General features: G+C 42.8%; 8 protein-coding genes across 8 annotated transcripts, besides 1 other annotated feature; 6 read left to right on the top strand and 2 right to left on the bottom strand.

Annotated features, from left to right (window-relative positions):
* Positions 1 to 562: 562 nt before the first annotated feature.
* On the top strand, positions 563 to 2251 carry BEWA_022930 (hypothetical protein; the record flags this gene model as incomplete). The annotated part of the gene is made up of 1 exon (XM_004829054.1): positions 563 to 2251. One exon carries the CDS (start codon positions 563 to 565, stop codon positions 2249 to 2251), a length of 1689 nt encoding a protein of 562 aa, XP_004829111.1.
* Positions 2252 to 2535: 284 nt separating this feature from the next.
* BEWA_022920 (hypothetical protein) lies at positions 2536 to 3661 on the top strand. The gene is made up of 5 exons (XM_004829053.1): positions 2536 to 2612; positions 2874 to 3178; positions 3212 to 3329; positions 3432 to 3505; positions 3540 to 3661. The coding sequence occupies exons 1-5, from the start codon at positions 2557 to 2559 to the stop codon at positions 3569 to 3571; spliced, it is 585 nt and encodes a 194-aa protein (XP_004829110.1). The 5' UTR covers positions 2536 to 2556; the 3' UTR covers positions 3572 to 3661.
* A 416-nt stretch (positions 3662 to 4077) lies between these two features.
* BEWA_022910 (DNA replication licensing factor MCM2, putative) lies at positions 4078 to 6963 on the top strand (the record flags this gene model as incomplete). The annotated part of the gene is made up of 1 exon (XM_004829052.1): positions 4078 to 6963. One exon carries the CDS (start codon positions 4078 to 4080, stop codon positions 6961 to 6963), a length of 2886 nt encoding a protein of 961 aa, XP_004829109.1.
* Positions 6964 to 6983: 20 nt separating this feature from the next.
* On the bottom strand, positions 6984 to 12708 carry BEWA_022900 (hypothetical protein; the record flags this gene model as incomplete). Its single annotated transcript, XM_004829051.1, has 6 exons — positions 6984 to 7166; positions 7377 to 8453; positions 8895 to 11585; positions 12294 to 12378; positions 12415 to 12471; positions 12581 to 12708. 6 exons carry the CDS (start codon positions 12706 to 12708, stop codon positions 6984 to 6986), a joined length of 4221 nt encoding a protein of 1406 aa, XP_004829108.1.
* Positions 9005 to 9097: a microsatellite.
* Positions 12709 to 12740: 32 nt separating the features above from the next.
* On the bottom strand, positions 12741 to 19110 carry BEWA_022890 (ubiquitin fusion degradation protein, putative). The gene is made up of 6 exons (XM_004829050.1): positions 18947 to 19110; positions 18784 to 18913; positions 18235 to 18389; positions 14511 to 14641; positions 14148 to 14472; positions 12741 to 12876 (listed from the first exon to the last, which is right to left on the bottom strand). Exons 1-6 carry the CDS (start codon positions 18947 to 18949, stop codon positions 12811 to 12813), a joined length of 810 nt encoding a protein of 269 aa, XP_004829107.1. The 5' UTR covers positions 18950 to 19110; the 3' UTR covers positions 12741 to 12810.
* Positions 19111 to 19328: 218 nt separating this feature from the next.
* BEWA_022880 (hypothetical protein) lies at positions 19329 to 19611 on the top strand (the record flags this gene model as incomplete). The annotated part of the gene is made up of 2 exons (XM_004829049.1): positions 19329 to 19485; positions 19565 to 19611. 2 exons carry the CDS (start codon positions 19329 to 19331, stop codon positions 19609 to 19611), a joined length of 204 nt encoding a protein of 67 aa, XP_004829106.1.
* Positions 19612 to 20055: 444 nt separating this feature from the next.
* Positions 20056 to 22083, top strand: BEWA_022870 (hypothetical protein; the record flags this gene model as incomplete). Its single annotated transcript, XM_004829048.1, has 1 exon — positions 20056 to 22083. The coding sequence occupies one exon, from the start codon at positions 20056 to 20058 to the stop codon at positions 22081 to 22083; it is 2028 nt and encodes a 675-aa protein (XP_004829105.1).
* A 120-nt stretch (positions 22084 to 22203) lies between these two features.
* On the top strand, positions 22204 to 24045 carry BEWA_022860 (hypothetical protein; the record flags this gene model as incomplete). The annotated part of the gene is made up of 2 exons (XM_004829047.1): positions 22204 to 23416; positions 23576 to 24045. 2 exons carry the CDS (start codon positions 22204 to 22206, stop codon positions 24043 to 24045), a joined length of 1683 nt encoding a protein of 560 aa, XP_004829104.1.
* Positions 24046 to 24051: the final 6 nt, after the last annotated feature.

Here is a 24051-nt window from a genome sequence, read left to right as displayed (position 1 = left end):
GCACTTTTCTCTCTATAGGACTAGGGACTGATTTAGTCTTCTTTGTATAGCCAACTTCTAGTCGGATTTTCCCTTTAAAGGCCGCAATTGACCTAGTTGAACTCTAGGCAGGTTTAGGGAGCCTATGAATGTAGCTTGACTCGAAAGAAACAATAGACCGGAACAAAAAGAGTTTCTCACGGATATACTCTCACTTTTTACGCCATTGACCCCGTAGGATACCTCAAAGGGGACGTTTTTGGATGCCTGGACAAAAGGATACGCCAGGCAGAGTAGGACTTTGCACAAAATAGAGCAAAAGACACGTACTTCTCGTTTGTAGAGCGCAATTCCAGGAGGTTGTCGTACTTGAAACTCTTGTCTGTACCGCTTCCGCGAGGAGAGGATACTCGGGGATTTTGATAAATGCGAGTGACGACCCAGTGAGCAGACCCTAATGCGAAAGTAGGCTGGTTTAAAGGTAGACTGATAAATGTAGTTTTTGCGTGGAAGATTCTCCGTGTAAATGACTCTTTGATAGTACATCTAGGTTACGATTGCAGAGATTGACGTTTTGAACGTCATGTTTAACGTCGAAAAGAGACGTATGGAAAATGTCTATTCTGTATCAAGTTCGGTTAAAAGAGCCAGAGACTCCGTGGACATCGAAGACGAAACTCCAACCACATCGACATCACTAGACTCACTACATGCAAAATTTGCGCGGAATGGAGAATCACCTAAAGAGAGCAGGACGGAAGACACATGGGAATTTTCTACAAATGGCTCACCACTCGATAAAGCGTCAGAAATGCCTGTGAAACCTCCATTTAAGGAAGTAGGGAATACCGCCATTAACTCAGGTATTGGCAACAATGCGGACGTGTCAACACCAAGCCTGCCATTAAGCATAGACACGCATGCATTGCCTGGTTTTTCTACCAAATTTCCCTCTGGAGAATCACAAAAGCTTTTGGATAAGACAACTCCCCTTGTAAAGGATCATTCACCAAGTTATATATTTCCTACATCATACAATACACCAGACTATACATCTAATGATGCGCTAAATGACACACTTGAGGATTTTGTTAATGATGAAGATGTACCAGCCTTTGAGCGCCAAAGGCAAGCCATAGATTCTAGTATTGCAGCCACAGAAGGAACATTAGGACGCAATACCCAAAAAATTTCCTCAAAGTTAACTGAAAAGGGATATAGGGATTCTCTAATGGAGGCTTACAGGAATATATCTAGGGAAGTTTCCAGGGATCCGCTTTATCCACCACTTTCTATTTTATCAAAGAGACGTGGACGTTTGGAGATGCCCAGTAAAAATTCCCACAGAGGAATCCCCAGTTCAGCTCAAGAACAACCACTTGATTACGCTTCAAGGGACGCTAATTCTTTGCGACAATATACGCCATATCCGGAGCGACCCTCTATGGAGCATGAAGAAGCCTCTGCACCCACCACTAGACAGAATGGTTCTCGCATAAATGTGAACATGAATGAGATAAGTATGGAGAGCACGTCTAGATCCAGTGTCTTTAGAATTCCAGTTACAATACAGGATGAAATGTCTGAAGCACAAGCAGAGTTCACAGACGAAGTTGCTGATGCAAATGCAGACAAAGGTACAGGCACCGATGCAGATATTGACAATGTACAAGAAAAAGAGGTTAGACCGACAGGTGGTTGTGGGCATGACTGTTTGTCGCTCCCCATGGAGGATAACATGATTGAAATCACAAGCATTTACGATTTAATTTTGGACATGCGATTCTGTAGTTTACAACTTCCAATTCCAAATGATTTTACCGGATCGCGGGAATTCATCCTGGAGACGAACGAATCTTCTAGCATCACAAATTACGACATTTGTTATGATGAGGATTTGGGTAGTAACTTTGTGATGGCTGAACCCTTTAGATTTTTCTGCAAGGTTCATATAACTTTTGATAAGGATGGGGAATACTGGTGTTGTTGTTACTACGATGCCAGCGGTAATTATGTACAAAAGAGATTTAATACAGCGGACATTGACTTTAACACTGCGCAGATGCTAGCGAATCGTTGTAGGGATGCGGCGGAAAAGACGTTTCATTCCATTTGGATTTTAAAGCATAAATCGCTGCTTGAAAGGCCGATTCCAGACGGTCTTGCGGAGTCATTTGTCCATACCGTAAACAGTATAAACGAATGTGTGAATAATGAAGATTGTATAGTGTGTTGTGCAGATAAGATTCAGAGGATCCTACAGGATCGATAACTTGTATTTATGGTTATTCTTGGATATTTACATCACAGGTTAGACTATTTACCATTTGTTCATCTTGCAGTCTCTTTGACTACACCATTAGACAGATTTTCCATACCGTCTAATCGTTAGATATTCCGCCTATGGACTGAATTGAGGAGGCTTTCCCCTTGTTATCTGGTGTTTTGCCACCATTTGTCCATCAGCCATGCATGAGGTTTCATCGAGTCAGTCTGCCTTCCATTATCCCATGGGTGCCACCACAGATTTGGGATTCACAAACTTTTATTCTTGTGACTGTGTTCGGTCGTGTCGCGATGGAAGACGTGAAATCTCCAGAGATATCTTCCAATGAGTTGGAAAGGGCCATAAGGTGAGTGTGTGTCTTCTTTTGATGGATTCCATGGAAATTTTTGCCTTTATGTTAGAATTTCACATGGAATCTCGTTCTTTGTACGAATATTTACGTATTTTCTGCTTTTTGCTGCAAATTTTTGATGGAATCTTGATCTTTGTCATCAAAAGTGACTAGTTTGTGTTACAAGGACACTTTGCGGCCTTGTCTATGCTGTCGCTATCAAATATAGAGTGTTGCGTCTCCATATATGTCATTTCCGCAAACATTTGCATTCAGTTCCCTGGTGAGGGGTGTTGACCTCAAGACGATGAGTGTTGGCAGCGTTAGGAGGGACTTGGCTGCAAAGTTCAATACAAGTCAAGAGTACATGGACGAGAGGACTGACGAGATCAAGGGCTTGATTCTAAAGGTGCTCAGACAGATTGAGGAGGAGCAAAAGGTCAAGACGGAGGCGACTGTGAAGCAGGAGAAGCGCAAATTGGACGACCAGCCGCTTTCTACCGTCTTGAGTGAGGAGACTGCCAAGACGGACCAGGAGGAAGAGAAGCAGAATCCCCCAAAGAAGGTCGCAAAACTGCAGAGTTTGTTTGCCTTTTGCTTCACAACCACTACAGGTGAGATTATGACGAAGCGACACTTTTTGGAGAACGCCGGCAACCTCGAGCTTAAGCTGCAACTCGCGGAGAGCGTCCTCGCCACGCCCAGGACCTTTTCCACCGGAAGCTGCGGGTGGTACGTTTCATTCTTTGTCTGGTATTCACCATTCCCTGGTTGATGCTCACACGCACGGGCCGCCTGCGTAAATCATCCATTCAACTAGACATGTGCAAACAGGTCCTCGAACGCCAAGATAAAGCTCAGGGTGGGTGACCAGGAGGTCTTTTGTCAAGTTGGTTTCAACTGCACGGGTGAGTTTGTGGCTTTGATTACAGACGCGTCTAGTCGTTGGCAGCAAGAACTGGAAGGAGAGCTGAGGGTCCCGCCGCTGGCCGCAGGGTCGACTTGGCCTCACGAACCGAAATTCCATGCGAAATCGTGGCTTGTAATTTAATTTATTTCTAGTGTGCACGTGCGTCCCTTCACACATGATCCCCATAGCCGTCGTTTTTCCATCAGAAGGTGTTTAGTGTTTTGACAAGATGAGTAGCCAAAATCGTCGGCCCCTTGACTCTGATGGTAAGTTGAGTGCGTAGCGTACGAGTGAAACGGGTACGCGGAGCCTGAGCGACTAGCAGGAGCTCCATGGCGACCTCTGGGAGCCTATGCAACAGGGGATTCCTCACTGTGGAAGTACTACCGCAAGGAGTACTGGACGACCGTAGGGAGTCTCTAGAAGAAGGATAGACTGGGCACTTTGTCACTATGGAGCGAGCCTAGCGAATGAAAGAGTGCGGCACACATTCTTCTTCCCTGTCTAGTGGTACAGACAACGCCATGACAATACCATTGCAACGAAAACGTCGCATTAGTACCACTAGATATGACTGAACACCCCTATTTTTCTACGCTAGAGTTGCTCGTGCACCGCTCATCCGCCTGGCGGCGATTTCCATTCCATTCACAAAAACATACAGATGAGGTGTACGAGGACGAGCACGACAGAGAAGACTACTTTGCCGGAGAGGGTTTGCGCGATGAGGAGGAAGAGCAGGCGGAGTTAGAGGGAGAGGACCTCTACGAAGATGAGACCGGCTTCGTCGTGGGTCAGCGCGACTTGGAAAGGGAGTTGCAGGGATTCGCAAAGCTCGGTATAGACAACGTGAATGAATATGACCAGGACCTTTTGGACGACGAAGTGTACGAGGACGACCCCAAAGCCAGGAGGGCGGCGGAACGTAGGATGCAGTATGAAGCTCGTATGAGGTCCAGAGATGCTGAAGTTGACCGTTCGGTCCACCAGAGGCTCTGGAAACGCATCATGAATATGGAAGATGACGATGTTGATGAGAATTTGTTTGAAAGAATTTCTGAAAGGGTCGCCAAGAGAAGAACGGATCTTGCAGGCTCTGATGCCGATGCTCCAGATATTTCAATGCTAGAGGGAGCAAAGGCTATACTTCACTCAACACCCAGTGAAGTACATTTTGATGAAAAGTACCAGCAGGCTGTCGATTGCTGTTTCCGCTACTTTTTGTATCGCTTCAAGATTAATGATTCCGCAGACGGCTACTACTATGTAAACAAGATTGGAACAATGATTAGGGAGGATAAATGTACTCTACGCATTGCGGCTCAACATTTGCTCCAGTTTCATTGTGAAAACGTGGTCACATGGCTGGAGTTCCGCCCTTGCGATATTCTTCCAGTTTTACACGACTGCTTGACCTTTGAGGCACATAGAATGCGTCCAGACCTCTATGCAGGCAGATACTGCAAGGTTGCAATTACAGATTGGCCATTTACGACACAATTGAGTCACTTGAGATCATCGGAGCTTAATACACTTATTAGGGTCTCTGGTATTGTTATCAGAAGAGGAGCCGTGCTTCCACGGCTCCGTGTGCTTTATCTCAAGTGTAACACATGCGACTCTCACCTTTCGGAACTTCCAATATATTTCTCAGATACTATAGCGCCAGTATTCCCTAAAAAGTGCCCATACTGCCACGCTGGAGGTTTCACTGTTGACAGAATAAATACTGTCTATACGGATTACCAAAAGTTGATTATTCAGGAACCACCAAGCACAGTTCCTGCCGGAAGAACCCCAAGACAACGCAATGTTATTCTCACTGGTGATTTGGTAGATTCTGTAAAACCAGGAGATCTAGTGGACGTCCTTGGTATCTACAAGACCAGATATGATGTGGGTCTAAACATAAAGCATGGATTCCCCGTGCTTCATACAGAGCTAGAGGCCAACAATATTGAGAGACAAGATGATACCCTCTCATTTGACATTACAGAGGAAGATATTGCGGAGATTAAAAAGTTGGCTGCGGATCCTTGCATCAGGGAGAGACTTATAAGCTCCGTTGCACCTACCCTTTGGGGACACAAGAGCGCCAAGGCAGCCATTTGTTACGCTCTCTTTGGAGGTGTGCAAAAGGGAAGTTCTAGTTTTGGCTTCATGGGATCCTCTGATGATAATAATTCACACAGAATTAGGGGAGATATTAATGTTTTGTTGGTTGGCGATCCAGGCCTAGGAAAGTCACAGCTTTTGCAGTATGTGCACAAGACCGGACACAGGACCGTTTTGACCACTGGAAAGGGTGCATCTGCTGTTGGTCTCACGGCTAGTGTTCGCAGAGATCCCATCACTAATGAGTGGTGCCTGGAAGGTGGTGCCCTTGTGCTTGCAGATGAGGGTTTCTGCGTTATTGATGAGTTTGATAAAATGACTGATAAGGATCGTGTGAGTATACACGAAGCTATGGAACAGCAATCCATTTCTATTTCAAAGGCTGGTATCGTAGCCACCCTGAGAGCACGTTGCTCTGTCATTGCGGCAGCCAACCCCAAGTTTGGTCGTTATGAGCCAAGCTACACATTTAAGGAGAATGTAGATTTTAATGATCCAATTCTGAGTCGTTTCGATCTCATTATAGTCTTGTGTGATATTCCAAACTTGGAGGAGGACTCCTTGTTATCAGAATACGTTATCACAAACCATCAATTATTACATCCAAGATTGGATAACGTGGATAACTACCATGCTGTTTTGCAGAGATTGCAGAGGACAATTATGGCCTCATCAGTTTGTGAACCAATCAATCAGGATCTGTTTAAAAAGTATGTTTACTACGCAAGGCGCAATATTCACCCTGAAGTTGCTCCAGAGTGTTACAAGGAAATTGAGGGAAAACTCATTGGATTTTATAGCAGAATTAGGCAAAACTCATCCTTGGGTGGTTACCCACTGACGTTGAGGCACGTAGAAACTGTGATTAGGATTGCGGAGGCGAATGCAAAGATGAGACTCAGCAATAGAATTTTGTCTCAGGATGTTGATCTCGCGATTGCAATTCTCCTAGAGTCTTATATTTCAAGTCAAAAGTATTCCGTTGCTACAAGACTCAGCAGAGAGTTTTCAAGATACCGCACTTTGTTTGCTGGAAGCGACGATGTGTTGTCTCGATTGCTCAGAGGAGCTTTACAGCAACAGGTTGAAAAGAGCACCAGACAGGCCCAAGCCAGGGAGATGCACCGTGCAGATAATGCTGAAGATGGAGCGGCAGATGACACTGAAAGGACACACGCATTCTTGCCTTGCAATATATTCTTGCGCATTGCATCAAAGTACAAGTTTGATAAGGACCGTGTTGAGAGGTGGATGTACTCGTCGCACTTTAATGAGCAATTTTCCATAAAGACACACGATGGTGTTGAGGGAATTGTATTGAGAAGATTTAATGTTTTTTAGATTCGAGTATACGGTTAAAACTAGGATTTTACTTTTGGTACAAATTCTTCTTGAAAGTTTTTGAATCCGCAGACTTGTTTCATCTTGTCCAACATTCCACCAATGAGAGTCTTGCTACGCCTTGGAGGGTAGATGGAGCATATGACCTCTGAGTCGAGATTGTATTTTGAGAGATGCTTTGGGTCCACAGTGTACATGTTGTCCTATATGAGAGTGTGAGCGTGTACGAGTGAGAATGTAGTCGAAGCAGAAGTCTGGGAGCGCAGCGAGCGTATGGTCTTTGAGCGACTGTAATTTGCAAGTTGTATGATGGTAACCTCTAGACATGTGTACCAACAAGAGAGTAGTCCAGAGGGGAGTCTATTCTACAGACGAGCTATTAGTCTTGCAAGTATAGAAGGACCCTTCCATACAAGAAGACCACCCAAACCAGCCGTTGTTAGACTACTTCCACCGATCTTTAGGGTATCTGTAAGTGCAAGAGGAAGTGAAGAACTTGCATTAGGTGATCCGTAAAAGTATCTGTGTATGTCTCCATTGTGTGATGTGATTTCAACAAGGAGAAGTCTCTCAACCTTAAGATCAGTTCCATTGTAGTATACTGTAATGCTTTCCAAATTTTCACTAGACTTTATATCGGCAAGAGGAAGATTATTATGCACAACACTTTTGAGTGTAAATAGGCCACCTCTTAGGGAATGCACATTTGTCCAGTAGCCATCACCTATGGGACTAGTTCTCACAGTTATATTTATATTAGTTGTTTTATCACGGTATGGTTCATTAGCAGGCATAGACAAATTGATAGTAATTTGGGGGTAATAATCATTGCGTTGGAGAAGCTTCTTTATATTATCCTTATCGGTGTCAGGATTTGTAGGTCTATCATCCTGGCATACTTCACCCCAAGTGTTTCCAGATTTAATGTTTCTTCTGAACCATTTAGTACCAGTAACTTCTTGATAACAAATCAGAAGAGGATTGTCACCAGACTGTTTCCGGTAAACAAGAACCTTCTGTAGATTCTTAACTGACGGTAGTCCAGTATGCCAATTATCCTTATCCTTGAATCCAGAGACCGAGATAGATGAAAGAGAAATATAATGCGCGGATCTATAGTAATCGTTACCATAATTTGCTGGTGCTACGGCAATCTGAGTACTGCAACCTATGACCGGACATGGGTAATTAGTACTGCTTCTGTATAATAGATCTACAACATGAGCCTTGTTTCTGTCACAGTTCTGTTTATCAAGAGAATCTCTTAGATTATTACTTGCCCCCGGATCATTTGTCCAATTATCTCCACTACCAGAATATTTGTAGTATTTATCTTTACTATCTCCCAGTTGAATTAGCAATGGCTTACCGTGATCAATATCCTGAGACCAATAGTATACTGAGACACTTGAATGAGTATTTAGTTGACCCCCAAATCCTGTAAGGTTAGAACCTTCTTTATACTTGATAGCCTCGATCTTTGATTCATTCTGCGGAGTATGTATAATCTTTCTGTATGTCCCTTCTACGTCAGGATACCATTCATCCGTTAAAAGAACTATTCCACTGCCACTATCGTAATAGTATCCATTCTCATTTTGTTTTACTTGTCCTCCGCCTCCAGGACGGTTGTTAATGTCAATAGTAACACCCTCATTAGTCATCCTCCATTTTCACTCACCAGTATACTACATTAGTCTCTCTCATGGTACCTCTAACTCCATACTCTCCTTCAATCATTCTTCCATAGTCACCATAATAGTAGTACTCCATTAATGTCTCAGCTGGTGTGAACAGAATGGTCAGTATGGATGAATGGTTGCAGTAGAGATCCAGAGAAGAGTCTATGCGTACTCCATTAGACCAGCTACTCAGTAATGATTCCCTAGTCTCCCTACTGGAGAGTCCATAGAGTCTCATATTTGTCTAACCCAGGGATCTCCTTTAGAACGTTTAAACATCCACCAACCAAATCCAGTAAGACCACCAGCTCCGGCAACAGTGCCAGAGGATGCTCCAAAGGTTAACCATGATCCTAGACCAACAGTAGCAGCAGAAACTCCATCAACAAAAGCAGCAGTTTGAGGAGTAGTAGAAGTAGGAGAAGCAGCATCTTCAGTAGTACCTCCAGCAGGTAGACTAGTAGCGGGGCCTTGTACTCTAGCACCTTCAGATTGACCTCCATCTTGAGTATGAGTATTACCTTGGCCAGATGAGACAGTAGAATGTTGTTTAGGATCTACATGAGATCTATTACCACCCTTTTCACCAGGATCTCTTCCAGCTCCAGCTTCAGAGTTACTATCATTACTATCGCTAGCTTCATTACCAGGGCCTTGTCCTCCAACATTCCTATTGGTTTGAGAATCAGCTTGAGTAGTAGCAGTTGGGGAAGATGAGTCAGGTTGTCCACCAGTTTGAGGAGATTCAGTACTATGAGGTTCTAGATTAGTCCCTTTAAGATTAGTTTTAGCTTCACTAGATAGAGCAGTACCATTAGGACCAGCAGGATGTTCACCATTAGGTCCAAGAAGACCATCTTGACCAAGAGATAGAAGAGCAACCATATTATCAGGTTTACAACTAATAACATAAGCACCTTCAGTAGTAATTCCACAAGTATTAGTAGCTCGGCCAGGTGAGTCATGTTGAAGAGGAGCATCTTTAGGGGATGGATCACCATTCTTTTGTGTTTGATGAGATGTAGAGTCAGAGTGATCAGTAGTAGTATCATCTTCAAGAACAACGGCACCAAGTTTAGGTTGAGGATCAGGAGAAGCAGTAGGAGGTCCTTGAGTATGAGCAGTTTTTCCTTCAGCACCAGAACGAGCTTGAGGTTCAGTAGCAGGAAGAGGTTGAGGAGAAGTTTGAGTAGCTAAAGTTTGTGCTAGAGCACCGGTTGCTTCAGTAAGTAGTATTTCTCCAACTCTTCCAACTGTGGATAGAAATGGTATCCATGGTAAACTAAAACCTACACTTCTTTGACTACCACCTTGAGTAGCTTCACCAACAACAGCTTCAGAATCTGTAGCAAGAACAAGTTTAGATTCTTCTTTCTCTCCTTTAGTGCCTTCAGCAACTTTGCCCGTTCCACTACCCTTGCCACCTCCACCGTTATGACCAGCTTGTCCTTTAGGGCCACCTCTACCAGGAGCACTATTAACATGAGCAGAATCAGAGTCATCAGAAGATTCTTCATCTCCACTACCATCTTCCTCTTCCTCAGCTCCAGCTTGGTCTAGTCCTCCATAAGGTTCTTCAGAACGTAGTGATACTACTTGTTCTTGTCGTTTAGCAGGTTTAGGGCAACTAGATACGCCACATTTAAGTTTCTTAAGCACATCCACCAGTTTATTCCAGTTTCTACATTCGGTAATATTATCAGGAGTTACACCAGGAAGTTTACCAGATATTTTTTTCCATTTGGCATCATCACCATTTTTGCTTCTTCTATACCAACCTTTGACTACAGATCGTCTATCTTTGAACTCAACATGAATCAAAGCCGGTTTCCCTCCACAGTATATTGCGTAAATATCGACAGGTCCATCAGCAGGTAGGATCAATCTGGAGGATGTTATACGTCTTCTATTCTTTTTCTCTCCACCAGGGTAAAATTTAATAGCTGTCAGATTCAAACCAGAACTAGTAATGGAGTGTTTATAAGCTTTAAGGGAACTTGAGGTATGACCAGGTTCCTTACAAGAAACTTCCTTTTCTTCCTTAACGGAGACTTTTTTGTCATTTTTATGTTGATCACAACAATACCTATAGCCATGGCTAGAAGATTCCCGATATCTGTTAATGCTAAGATCCATAGTAACTGCATTCCGATAGAAGCATATGACTTCATCTAGCTTATTTGTTAAAGCTTCTGTTAGGTCAGATATATGTTTATTTTTACCCCTGTTTTTGTCATAGAATCCATCTGAATTACCAACCTTCCCCCAATTTGTACCATCTTTCGTATCAAAAAATGTAGATGGTCCACCGTGAAGACCAACGAATTCAATCATAACAGGCGTAGCACCTGCACCGCTTGGTGATGAATATAGTCTAATATTAGTAATTAAATCATTTGGAATCTCAATACCATTTGCCTTTGCCTTTTTATATTCTACCCTTGAAAACCGAGTATTTCCATCGCTTCCAGTAATTTTATACTCGGTAACTCTATAATCAGTTCCATAGAGCTCTGTACCACTATGGACGAGTTGTACAGTTATGTCTTTGGCAAGATTAGATGTTGAACCAAGATATTTATCAGGTTCCTCAAGGTCAAGGGGAATGCGATTGTTTACGCCAAGATTCCTTTCATCAAGTCTACTCTGTAACGATATTCCTCCAACATGTGGCTTATGTTTCCAGACTTTTGTATCAGGCTTTCCTTCATCTTCATTCTCTCCATACTTATAATAGTACGCTGGTTCATGAGACCGATCTCTCTTGACAACCTCCAGAAGCAGTGGCTTCTCATGACTAATATCTCCATCCCAATAATAGACTGATACTTCTTTTATCCCTGTAAGTTCTGTATCGTCTAGTTCCTGATCTTTACCTATGTTTTTCAGGAGCTTGAATGACTCATCACTGCTATGACTGTATCGGACAAAACCAACTACCTGATCAATATTTTCAACCTTCTTGGCTGTTAAGCCGGCTATGGTATTATGACCTGGACAGGTACATTCATTATTGTCACATTTACCATAAACATTCAATTGAAATGTCTTGCCTTCTCTACCCATCCTCCATGTTCAGAGAGTATGCTCATTCAAAACTCTGAGATCCATGAGCAGTCTCAATGCGACCAAAGGGAGCATACAGTAGAGATAGACTCCCTCACAACTAGCTTTGCTACCGCATGGAGCATCCTACCATCTATAGATACTCCACAGATATTCCTAGCTATGATTACTCCATCCCTATTCCATCTTCTGACACTCACAATCTTTCTTTCAGTAGAAGAATGTGATGAATACCGAGACCCATACTGAGAATCTGGAGAACATACAGGCTCCTATACTGCGTATACTCGCCACTTCTCCTCTATTCACTTCGCTCATAGAGTCTCCATCACTATCCCACTCGTTACGCTCATTCCATAGTGATCTACTACCTAGTCTAACGACGTCGGTAGGTCATTCTTCCTTCCGTTTCACTCCAGTAATGACCTTAATCCTACTCTTCCTTAGGCTCCCAGAGGTCGCCGTAAAGCTCCTGTTAGTCGCTCAGTCCCTCATTCTTCGGGACTCCGTCTAACGACGGCGTTCGCTATTCCATAGCTCACATTATGCTCACTTCGTTCGTATGCTTCGCATTCCACTTACCTTTACGACAATTTCAGGTCCACCGGGTCTGTTGCATTCCCTAAAGACGACAAACTCCTTGGCGCATCCATTGCGGTTGGGATGCCTGCAAATTCGTCGTCTATAGACCATGAAAACAAACCTTGTGCAGTTTAAAAGGGCGAGGATCTCGTCCAGACAGTAATTATTCTCCTTGTCCCTGTAGAGTAAAGTGTAGGCCAAATTGGTGGAGCGGAGGCCTTCCATGGACATAAAATTGGCCAAATTTCCACAAATTAAGAGCATATAGAGAAAATTATAAAACAAACACTGAGGAGCACTGCCTAAGGGCAGATTCTTGTTCCTTGCACTGCGATACGTCACGATTGCCACTACCCAGGCATTTGTAGTACTCTGAGAGCTCAGGAGCACATTTCCTGTCGTCGTTTAGAGACATTTTAGATGTAAATTAGAAATTAACGCGAGTGAACAGACGCGGCTGCCCAACAGATTTGGAGGGAAGGCTCCCAGTGTGTGCCGACGAGATTCCACAAGATTCTCATCCCCTCTTGACCGCAGGGATCCGGCCCTGTCTCACCAGCCTCTCAAAGTCCTCACAGGTGGTCTACATGATGTAATGTGAACTAGCCGACTAGAAGGAATGCGAATACACGAGCAAAGTGAGTGTATGAGACGGCAGGAGTATGTCAGTGCGACTGCTAGGTCCCGAAGAATGAGGGACTCTGGTGAACAGAATGAGCCTGAGCGACCCATGGGAGCTCTTCCTGCCAGTAGGATTCTCACTGTGAAAGTACTACTGTAAGGAGTACTGAAACAGGTGACCTACCGACGTCAAAGACTAGGTAGTATATCACTATGGAATGAGTGTAACGAATGGGCGACCAACGGGAGCTTAAAGAAGAGTGATAGAGACTCTATTAGCCTAGTGAATAGAGGAGAAATGGCGAGTATAAAGAGTATAGGAGCTTGTGTATTCCCAAGGCTTGGTAGATGGAGGAGTTGTCAAAGCAGATTGAGTGTGTATCTTTGTAGAATCAGAAACATCAGCATAACGACTATCCTATGGAGCTTAACCAATGGCCATTAACCTGTCAAGATTCTCCTTTAAACAGTCTTTAGTGAATCATGATTGAGTAGCCTCCCTATATCATATTAAGGTAGATAGTACTGGTCACTAGCAGTACTTACTCCGGTCATATTCATATTTAGAATAGGTCTTGAGGTAACCGTCTCCAGTAAAGGCTAAGATGATCATTAAAGATTGTGACAAGAAGGCGTTAACAGATGAATAAGTACCTTCATTCTCTTTGCAACATTTGCAGTTATTAGATATACATTTTTTGGGATCACAAGCTCCGGAACCTCCTTCACTGCAGTTGCCACATCCATAGGTTTTGGTACATTTGCTTCCTCCAGTGCATCCTGTGCAGTATTTACCTACTTGCTTACCAGTACATACTCCAGAAGGATTTGCATAGTAGACAGAGTCTCTGCTATGGTACCTCAACTTGAGATTCCAGAAGTTTCCCTCTTCCATACTACATTCTATCATTCTTCATACAAAACTGCATTGTCATCCATTGTCAAATCAACAATAATACGAATAGATATATAAATGCTGAGTGTATCCATTCTCCCCAGTGATAGTCTAGACTCCCATACTTAACAGTTCTCGTAATGGCAATGGTCCTCTATTCACCTACTGAACCCTGTGGCAATTTAGGCTCCAATACTGGCGCATAGCCACCCATTCGCTGTGCTCATATGGTCATCATTCTTCCATTAGCTTTGTTCAAGACATTGCAGTCGCACTGACGTACTCTTTCCAGCTCATCCATTCGCTTCGCTCATGTATTCGCATGCAGTTAAACCTACCCGTATTCCAAATGGTAGTTTATTATTCCACGGAGTAACATTCTGTTCTTGAGTCTTTTGTTTGGCAATTTTCGGTGTTTTACCATCAATCCTGCTACCCATGGGCAGTTGAACACTGCATGGTCGTTTATCTTGCGTACTTTCTGCCTTGGCTGGTTCCACTGGAAGGCTTTCAAACTCAACTTCCATATCTGTCTCGATAATAGAGCATGCAAACCCGGGCTTTAGTTCAACAATCTCTATATTATAAACCTTGTTGATGTAGTGTATCGGAATAATGTCCCCTGCTGTGAGTGTTGCAAAGTTCCTCAGTGATGTTTCAAGACTACATGTGGTGAATGTGTGTGCAAAGGAAAAACATACATTGCTCTAGGGTTTGATATCTCCCAGTAATCCTCGGTGAGAGGCTTTAGTTTTACCCAGAGAGCCTTTGGAAGTGAGACGTTTCGAATCGTCACCACTTGCCCTTCGTTCAAACCAAGGTTTTGCATGACCTAAATGTTGGTGTTAATGAGTGTTTGGTGAAAAATATGGATAATCATGCGACCAATGAGGAGTTTGTAAGAGAATGTTGTTATTCTTGTCAAGATTGTGTCAGGATCATAACTGTATTGGTAGGTTTAGTATAAAACAAGTTTGATTCCAAAGGGTAAATAATTAATAATGCTTATCCATGGACTTCATTCAGGTGTGTTCACAAAAGTCTTATTCTTATGTACTCCATAATATACTCCTTTATCCAAGTGAACGATTAACACAAACTACTCAGTATAGATTCCCTAGTCTCCCTACTAGTATCTCCATAGACACTCATATCTGTCTAACCCAAGGGTCTCCTTTAGAACGTTTGTACAACCACCAGCCAAATCCAGTAAGAGAGCCAGATACAACACCAACACCTGTCAGGACATAGGAAGTAGTTTTAATCCAAGGAGAGTCAGAGCCAGATTTAGAAAATGTTTCTTGAGGAAGAGCTACGTGAGGAGGGCCATCACCTTTACCAGGAGCAGCAGCTTGTTGATGAGCTTGAGCAGGTTCAGCTCCAGTAACAGGAGTAGTTTGAGATTGAGTAGAAGTAGAAGGAGCTTGAGTAGTACCAGTAGGAGAAGCAGATCCTCCACTAGGTAAACTAGTAGCAACCAGGCCTGGTTCTCCACCACCTCTAGGTTGAGGATCACCAGCTTGAGTAGTAAGTTGGTTAGATGAGCCAACAGGTTGTTGAGAAGAATCTACAGTGTATCGATCTACATTTTTTACTTGAAGAGGGTCAGTTCTATCAGGGATATTTTGAGATTCTTGAGAAAGTGATTCACCTCCTTCAGGAACTTTTTTGGCTTTAATTTCAGCTCCACTACTTCTATCACCCTTTTCACCAGCCGCTAGTCCATGATGTAATGATGGAGCAAGATTCTCAGTACATAGTTTATATTGGCCACAACCAGGAATTTTGTTTAGTTCCTTCACAAGTTCTTTGAAACCACGGTCACCACATTTTTTAATGTTATCTGGATCTGGAGCTCCAAGCAACACTCTTTTCCACTTATCACCAATACTTTGTTTGTACCACCTATCAACTTTTTGGTCTCCATCTTTGACGTAGATGAGCACTGGATTTTCTCCACAATAAAAAGTATAAATGTTTTTTATACCATAGGTGGGAAACGGTGGTTCATAAAAAGTTATACTCTTCCTGGGATTATTAGTATTAATACCACCATCATAATACTTGATCTTTACGAGTTTACTGCCTCCGCTAGAAATATCGTGCTCGTAGTAGGGAATCTGAGAGGCACCATTACCAACTGAAATCGAGTGGGAGGTAACAGTGACATTTCCACCCTTACCTTCCTTTTCATGGAAACCGCAACAGTAGGTGTTTGCAGTTCCACCACCGTTAGTAAGATCATTGGAGTATTTATCAGAATTCTGAAAGGTGAGATTTATGGTAACTGCTTGGTTGAGATAGCAATTAAGGTGATCAAGCTGAGTCTCAAGATCTTCACCGGTGAGTTTAGAAGTGTTATTAAGATAATTACTCCATTCAACAACATTAGTACCACCCCCTCCTTTATTATAGTAATAGGTGTAGGTTCCATCCTCATCCAACACTTCTATAAGAAGAGGAGTGGAAAGTCTGGAATCTCTATACCAATACCAAACCGAGTAAGATTTTATAGGTTCACCTGGTTTTATCTCCTCCTGATTTTTACTACCATATCCGAATCTAACCTCCTTAACTTCGAAAGTATCTCCAGGTCTTCCACTAGATGGTCCATGTGTGAGCTTTACAAAGCCAGAGCTAGCAGGATCCTCACACCTCCTAAGGTGAACTTGGTTAGGGCTTCCATAGTATGTAGTTCCTGTTCCATGAGGAACATCCTGTCTTATGTTTATGATAACACCAGGAAGAGTGGCATTAGGAGGTTTGTATGAACTTTCATTATCAGATTCTTCTATCTGTTCATCTTGAGTGGATAATGATTGTGGCAAACCCGCCGAAGGATCAATACAATCTTTCATCTGACTACAACCAACTGCCTTTAGATATTTCTTCAACTTATTCCACTTATCACAGTCAGTAATCTCAGTTGGTTTTATGTTTTTTAGTGGTTTAGGGATTCTGGTCCATAGTCTGTTGCCGCCCTGTCTGCTTTTCCTGTACCAGCCTCTGGTCATAATACTTGTACTATCAACATAGATGAGTACCGGATTGTTCTTGTCACAATAGAAGGTATATATATCTAGTGAACCAGAACTGGAAAATGGCAAGCCATTTATTTTTATCCTTTTCCTGTGGCCGGAATCGGAGTACTTAATACCAGCTATGTTCAATCTTCCAACAGGTAGAGTGTACTTGTAATATCTAATCTTTGACTCATTGTCTACCATGATATCCCCTTCCTTAACAGTAATATTCTGGTGCCTCCTACTACAACAATACTTATTTCTTGTAGATGTAGTGTAAGATAAATCCAAGGTCACATTGTCACGCGAGCATAATACCTCGTCTAGTTTATCAGAAAGGGCGTCTTTTGGTGTATTATTGCTTTTGTCAGTGTAAAATTCCTGTGACTTACCATCATTAATACTATTCCAACTCTTACCGTCTTTTGTATTGAAAAATGTAGATGTCCCTCCACCCCTTGGTTTAAATTCAACCATAAGAGGTACATCTCTAGCACCTGGATATGAGTAAAGTCTGATTTCAGCAATAGCATCATGCCTGGTAAAAGTGATGTTCGTAGGATTGCCATTCAGCGTCACTCTAGCGATCTTCGTATCCTTCCAATAAGTATCAGTTATTTTATGCGCTTTTACATTGTATTCACTTTCTGGAGGGGAAGGTGGAGGATTAGTAGAGTCTATACTTCTGCTCTTGATGCACTGAGACTTATAGTCTTTAGGAAGATAAACAGATTGAGAGTCCCTTATATCAAATGGAACCGCCTGGTTGTGTTGACAGTTTTGGTGATCAAGTGCCTCTAGTTCACTCAGACCATTCACTTGATCAGGACCCCAATTTTGGCTCCTTGCAAGTTTGCCATAGAATGTAGCTTTTGTCTCATTTTTCTTTGTAATGCCTATGAGTATAGGACTACTAGGATTTCCATTCCAGTAGTAGACGGAGAGTTCCTTAACATCCTCTATTGGACTACCTATTGATCTTCCTGGTGTTACAGTTGCTTTTACAATATCATTATTAGCAAGTGTTCTACTTAGCTCGAATGGTCCTCCACCTGGAATGCTATGGGTAACCTTAATGAAGCCGTGTACTGGAACGTTTTGTTCATTTTTGGCAATAAACTCACTAGTACTACCATTGTCACATTTGCATTCTGTTCCATCCTTTCCACATTGTTGATTTATATCTAACGTTAGCACACCAGTCATCCTCCATGATTAGAGAGTATGCTCTTTAAAAACTCTGAGATCCATGAGTAGTCTCCTATCTACTCCTCATCCATGGACCATTCTGGTAATACTAATGACTCAATCTACACTTTCCAGAGGTACTCCTAGTTATTCTTTGCAACTCTTACAATCTTCGCTCATACTCAGTCCGTATGTTCCGCATTCATTAACTTACCCAGTATGGAATATTGCAGCATCCTTCTTCCGATATAAACTCGAGCACACCTCCGTGTGTAATTTTCCCATTCTTTGGATTCTTGATCTCAAACATCATTGGCCACGATATATTCCTACTCGCCAGCTCGTTCAGCGCCGATTGAGGTAACAGGACTAAATGAGGGTGTCAAGAGTTGAGAGAATGGTAGAGTAATGGATGGTTATCCAGGCCATCACCGAGGTTACCCTGGTCACTTGCTAGAGTTATGGCTCCATGGAGAGTAACTTGGGGCTTAATGGAGATTCCTGAGGTATTAATGGCAATGTACCAGACATTTTACCATTCTGTGCCCCGTAAGTTTCCAAAATCAGCATAAATGTGCTCCAGGAACTCAAATCTACCACCAAGAGGATACCAGAGGCTCCTTCCAATCTCCACAGTAGACTTTTGTCCACACTGTCACCCATACTGTAGTCTACGGGAATGAATGGGCATCCCCTCCTTCCTCAGTTCATCCAGGGAGCTAAAACTCTAGCCGAGTGACCCATAGCTCGTCATTAAACTTACTCTTGTTCCCATTTTCCATGGATTCCTTTCCGGCAAACGAGACTGAGAAGCACCGGTAGTTGTTGACCAGCGGTGTGCTCGAGAGGTTGTTAAAGTTGGTCCAAATGTTATCAAACTGGTTCCAATTCCACTGTTTGATCGTATTTCAGGATGAAAAACTCACCATTGTGCCAAGTTTTTGTTTATATCGAGTCTTTGGCCATTTGAAAAGGACTTTGGTCCCAATCTTTGATCCTGAGGCTAATCTTCACTTTAGACTCAGCTGGTGACTAGTGTCTCAGGCGTACTCATCATTTATGGTCTCTAAGTTCACGCCGTTTGCTCGGCTAACGCCGCTGGGCCCTTGGCTCCACGACATCGCAGTCCCCACGGCCGGCCGAGTACACACTTGGAATTTCTGCTCCTTTCCGCTTTATCTCTAGGCTCTAGAGGCACAGAGAGGAACGTTAAACGGATGTGTGCGCATCCGTAGGAATTTGGTGGGAAAATAGAGGCGAAGATTGGCCTGGCGTCTACGGGACTCATTTCAGGAAAAGTCGACCAAGATGGACTATGAAGAGGATCTAAGGGACACTCTGCATGGCGATATACTCGATTCATACAGAGAATGCCTAGTGTGTGTCTCGGTACTCGCCGTTGTGTGCTCCTTTGTCCACATTTATACCGTGAATATCAGCCACGCCGTTGCCGATTTTATACTAGGTAAGTGGAATGCGAAGCATGAAGGGAGCCTGAGCGACTAACAGGAGCTCCTCCGTTTAGTTGGATTATCACTGCGTAGGTCTAGAGACCAAAGCAGGTGACCTACCGACGTCGAAGACTAGGTAGTTTATCACTATGGAATGAACGAAGTGAATGGAATAGTGATGAGAATTCATCCTTAGATGAATGAGTTACCATTATGAGATGCCAGACATCGTCTTTCATCCAGTAGACTCTTTAGAGACTCATTCTACTAGTGGAGCTAGGAGGACGACTGAAGGAAGGATAGGAGTGATAGCAATTATGAACGCAGCGACTGTATGATATAGTACAAATGGACAGTAGTATCATCTCCATTCAGTATCCTTCCTCACTAATTGCATTCTCATAACATCACCTACTAATTCTAGCAACTCTACACCCCTCTATGAAACCTTGATGATATGAGAGCTACTTGACAACATGCGTCTTGAATGGTGAATAATACTGGAGCATTAAAGTCCCGTGTATAGAGTGGAGAGGGTCTCTTTAATTTATGACTAAGGATAATGTAGTATAAAATGGTATACTATGGGTGTATCTGTCTCTATTCAGCAGAGGGGGCAGCTCAAGAAGACGGCCTTGTTCTTTGCTGGACTGGGACATCTTCAACCTATGCTACTGGCAGCCACCAATTCCGACTACCTACTGGACAGGTTTCTTCTCGAGAAGCGTTGTTCCAGTGAGTATGTTTCCAGGACAGTCACCTCACTCATCTTCATAGAGATCTTGGCGACTATTCTCATGGGAGGGTTTGGAGTGCTCTTAGGGCTATATAAATTCATACCTGAAGGAGAAGAGGAAGAATACTTTAGGGGTTGCTTGACTTGTGTCATCCAATGGATCCTCTTCTTTGGGTATACACAGATACTCAATGCTTTTGTCAGGGGTGGAGAAAGGGGACACATTCAATGGTTCTACTATTCCCTACTATTTCAACACTTTTTTACCTGTATCATAGGTGCAGGTATTGGATTTATAGATGTGGACAGGGCACTATGGTACCTTATGAATATTCCTGTAGCACCCGTCCTTATCTTCTTCTACCAGATGTGGATTCACATGTGGTTTAGAGATTACAGACCTAGAGATATTAAGTATCTTGTTGTCAAGAGTCAGATATGGCTAGGTGTTTTAAATTCGTCTGTTGCAACAGTACTGTGGACGATAGCCTACTTTCCTGGGTTGCTGGAAGCAAAAAGTGATGGAGTAACCATTAAGCTCTCAGAAAACAAAGAGGTCAATGGAAAGATCATGATTTACAATGACTCTACCGGGGGTAGGACTATTCAAGTCAAAGGAACTGCTGAACCTAGTGAACCTCCTGGCTTCTGCAAGTGCACTCATACTATACATCCTGGAGGAACTCAACAGTTCAGAGTAAATATAGTAAAAGATGATGGCAGCGCCCCGCTAATCCTCTGCCCATGCATTGAAGGACCTGTGGATGAAGTAGCAGCATACTATGAAAAGGATTGTGACTCAATTACCCAGGCTAAAGGATCTCCTCTCCTAATCTGTGTGAAATCCGGAAACTCCTACTGCTACTACTGCAAGGGAGATGCCACCTACTGCGATGATCTTGGTCACTACTACTGTAAGGGTCCTGGTACCTGCTGGTACAGGTATGTCTACAAGGATAGTGGAAACTGTAAGGAGATACCAAAGGATGGTGGTACTGGTAGTGAACTAGGTAAACTGCTTAGCGTACTTAGTAGTGGTGATAAAACTCTTACCAAGGATAAGCATTCTAAACTTAGTGAACCCCTTAAGAAGAATTTCCAATCTGATCATCCTAATTATGACTATTGGAAGATTTTGGGTAATCATGATGGCGGTTCAGCGTGGAATCCTCGATACTGGCGCTTATCTCAGACATGTATGCCACTGATTATGCATGGTTTAGCGGTTGGAGCTATGGGTTCAATTTATCCTCATTTAGTCCCAAAGACTTTGGTATCTGCTAAGCATGCTCGTATATTTGACGTACTCAGTATGTTCTTGGCAGCAATTGTTCAGATTTTGAATCTTATATTTTTTGAGCATAAGAGTAAGGCATTTGCTAACAGACCTTGGGAAGGTGGAGACAGATGGTACCTTACTTGGCTTCTCTATATACCATACTTTTTGTCATTCCTACTCATCATCTTTAACATTCACTATCCGCATTGGAGTATCTGTTGCTATATCAGGAGTCACACTTGGTCGGCGTTTCTCGTTATGCTTTCTGTTAGTTTTATCAATGACCTTTTCCTGGCAGTAGGTAGGGGTGGTATCATGGACCAGAGGAGTGGTAATAAGGGAATTGATGGTAGGTATTTGAAGAATGATCATTCTCTCTTTAACAAGATGGCTCCGTTTATGGCCCTCTCTTTTATACCATTCTGGTTAACGACATCTCCAATGATAAAGAGTTATGCTCATAGTGTTTACCAGTTTCTGTCTGATAAGGATAGAGATTCTTGGCCTACTTCACGTTATGGGTTTTGGAGTTTGTCTGTCACTCTAGTAGACTCTTTAAGAGATTCTTTGGGAGATTCTCATAGGACCAAAAGGTGAGCTAGTTGTGAGGGAGGATGAATGTATGAAGAGTAGCTAGATTGGTATGCTTCCTTTGGTCGCATTGAGACTCTCATGGATCTCAGAGTTTTGAAAGAGCATACTCTCTGAACATGGAGAATGAGCGGTGGAGTAACAATTAAGCTCTTACAAAAGCCAAAAGGTGAAAGCGACCCTCCTACTACTTATAATGGAGATCCCACCGGAACTAAGAAAATTAGGGTCACAAGACATGAAGAACTTTCTGGCTTCTACAAGTACACCCATGCGGATAACACTGATCCAGGATCACCATTAGAACTTGAGAACATCCAGGATGAAAATGGGAATATAGATATAAGTCTTCAAGGCGATAAAAAGGTAACATCGGTTGAAGCCTATTACTGGAAACATGAGAATGGTGGTAGTTATACACCTAGTAAGCTTCTCTTGATAGGAATTACTATCTCTGGCCATCCAACTAAGTATTATGCCAAGGATAATAGCGGTGGCACCGGTTGGATTGAACAACTAAATGGTGACTTAGAGAATGTACTAGATCAACAAAGTTGTTATAGCAATGACGCTGTGACCTTGGACCTTACCAAAGATGCATATACAGGACAGCCATGTTGTGATGGTCATAAAGACAGTAGCAGGATCACTGTTCAGGATGTACCAGTTAATAATAATCATGATCATGACCACAAACATATGGGCTCAAAGAATCTTACAGTCAAAAAATACTCCATTAAACATGGGCAACTTGCAGCTATCAAACTTCCTGGTGAAAAAACCAGGAGGAGCATAACATTTTCAGGACAACCATTTCCCATGAAAGGTCCAGTTGAGATCTCTGCATTATACTCTGGTAACAATAAGGAACCAGTCTTGATTTATATCAACGATAAAAGTGATACTAAAAATTCTGGATGGTACAAGAGTGGTGGTAATGCTGATACATGGACGGAAGCTCCTGAACTCAGTGATGTAACACCAGAAAATATTACAGAATGCGCCAACTGGAATTCTCTTGTAAAGGGACTCAAAGACAGTGATAGTGGCCTGCAAGAATGTCAAGAACATCTTAAAAAACAAGAATCACAAACAGGAGAACCTGGATCTCAAAGATCTTCTGGATCTGAAGGAGTCCCTGGTAATCCTGGTGCTCTTGGACCTAAAGGAGTTAAAGGCCCTGGAGAAGATGAATCTACTGATCTTGGATCTAGAAAAAATCCTGGTGAAAAGGGTTATAAAGGGGAAGCTAAAAAGGATGAAGAAAAATCTGGTACTGTTGGAGCTAGTGGTAGTGGTCAGAGAAGTGGAGAATCTGGTGGATTATTTGATTCATTTGGTTGGAGTTCATTTGTTTCTACACTTAAAGGTTTATGGAAAAGTGGCTGAACCTATTATGGAGCTTAGATCAGCTCTTGATAGCCTACCTGGTCAAGTTGGTCTAGGTGCTGCAGCTGCAGCTCATAAACTGGTTTACGATCTTCTAGAACTACTGTAGCCATAGCTAAATTAGTCCCTGGTGGAGTTGATACTACTCATTCTGGACGTCCTCCTCAACAACCTGATGGCTCATCTGACCAACTTACTACTCAAGCTGGTGATCCTCAATCTGAAGGTGGTGCTCCTACTGCTAAAGCTACTCTTACTAAAGTTGCTCCTTCTACTTCTGCTACCGAAGAAACTCCTCAATCTCCTGATACTACTCCTGAAGATACTGCTTCTGCTTCTAATCCTGTTACTGGAGCTGAACCTGCTCAAGCTGAAAAACTTATTGCTGGTCCTACCGTTGCTGCTACTAGTCTAGCTATGTCTTGGGGATCAATCTCTGGCATATCCTCTGGTACTCTTACCGGAACTGCTGCAACATTTTTTGCAGGATGGAAGCTTTATAATCGATTTAAAGGAGACCCTTGGGTTATACAAGTCTATCTTAAGGATGCTAAGGAGTACCATATTGAGTATGCATAGACTCTT

The sequence above is a fragment of the Theileria equi genome, chromosome 1 (genome assembly GCF_000342415.1).
Source record: "Theileria equi strain WA chromosome 1, complete sequence".
NCBI classification, from domain to species: domain Eukaryota; phylum Apicomplexa; class Aconoidasida; order Piroplasmida; family Theileriidae; genus Theileria; species Theileria equi.
This window is presented reverse-complemented; position numbering and strand designations above follow the sequence as displayed.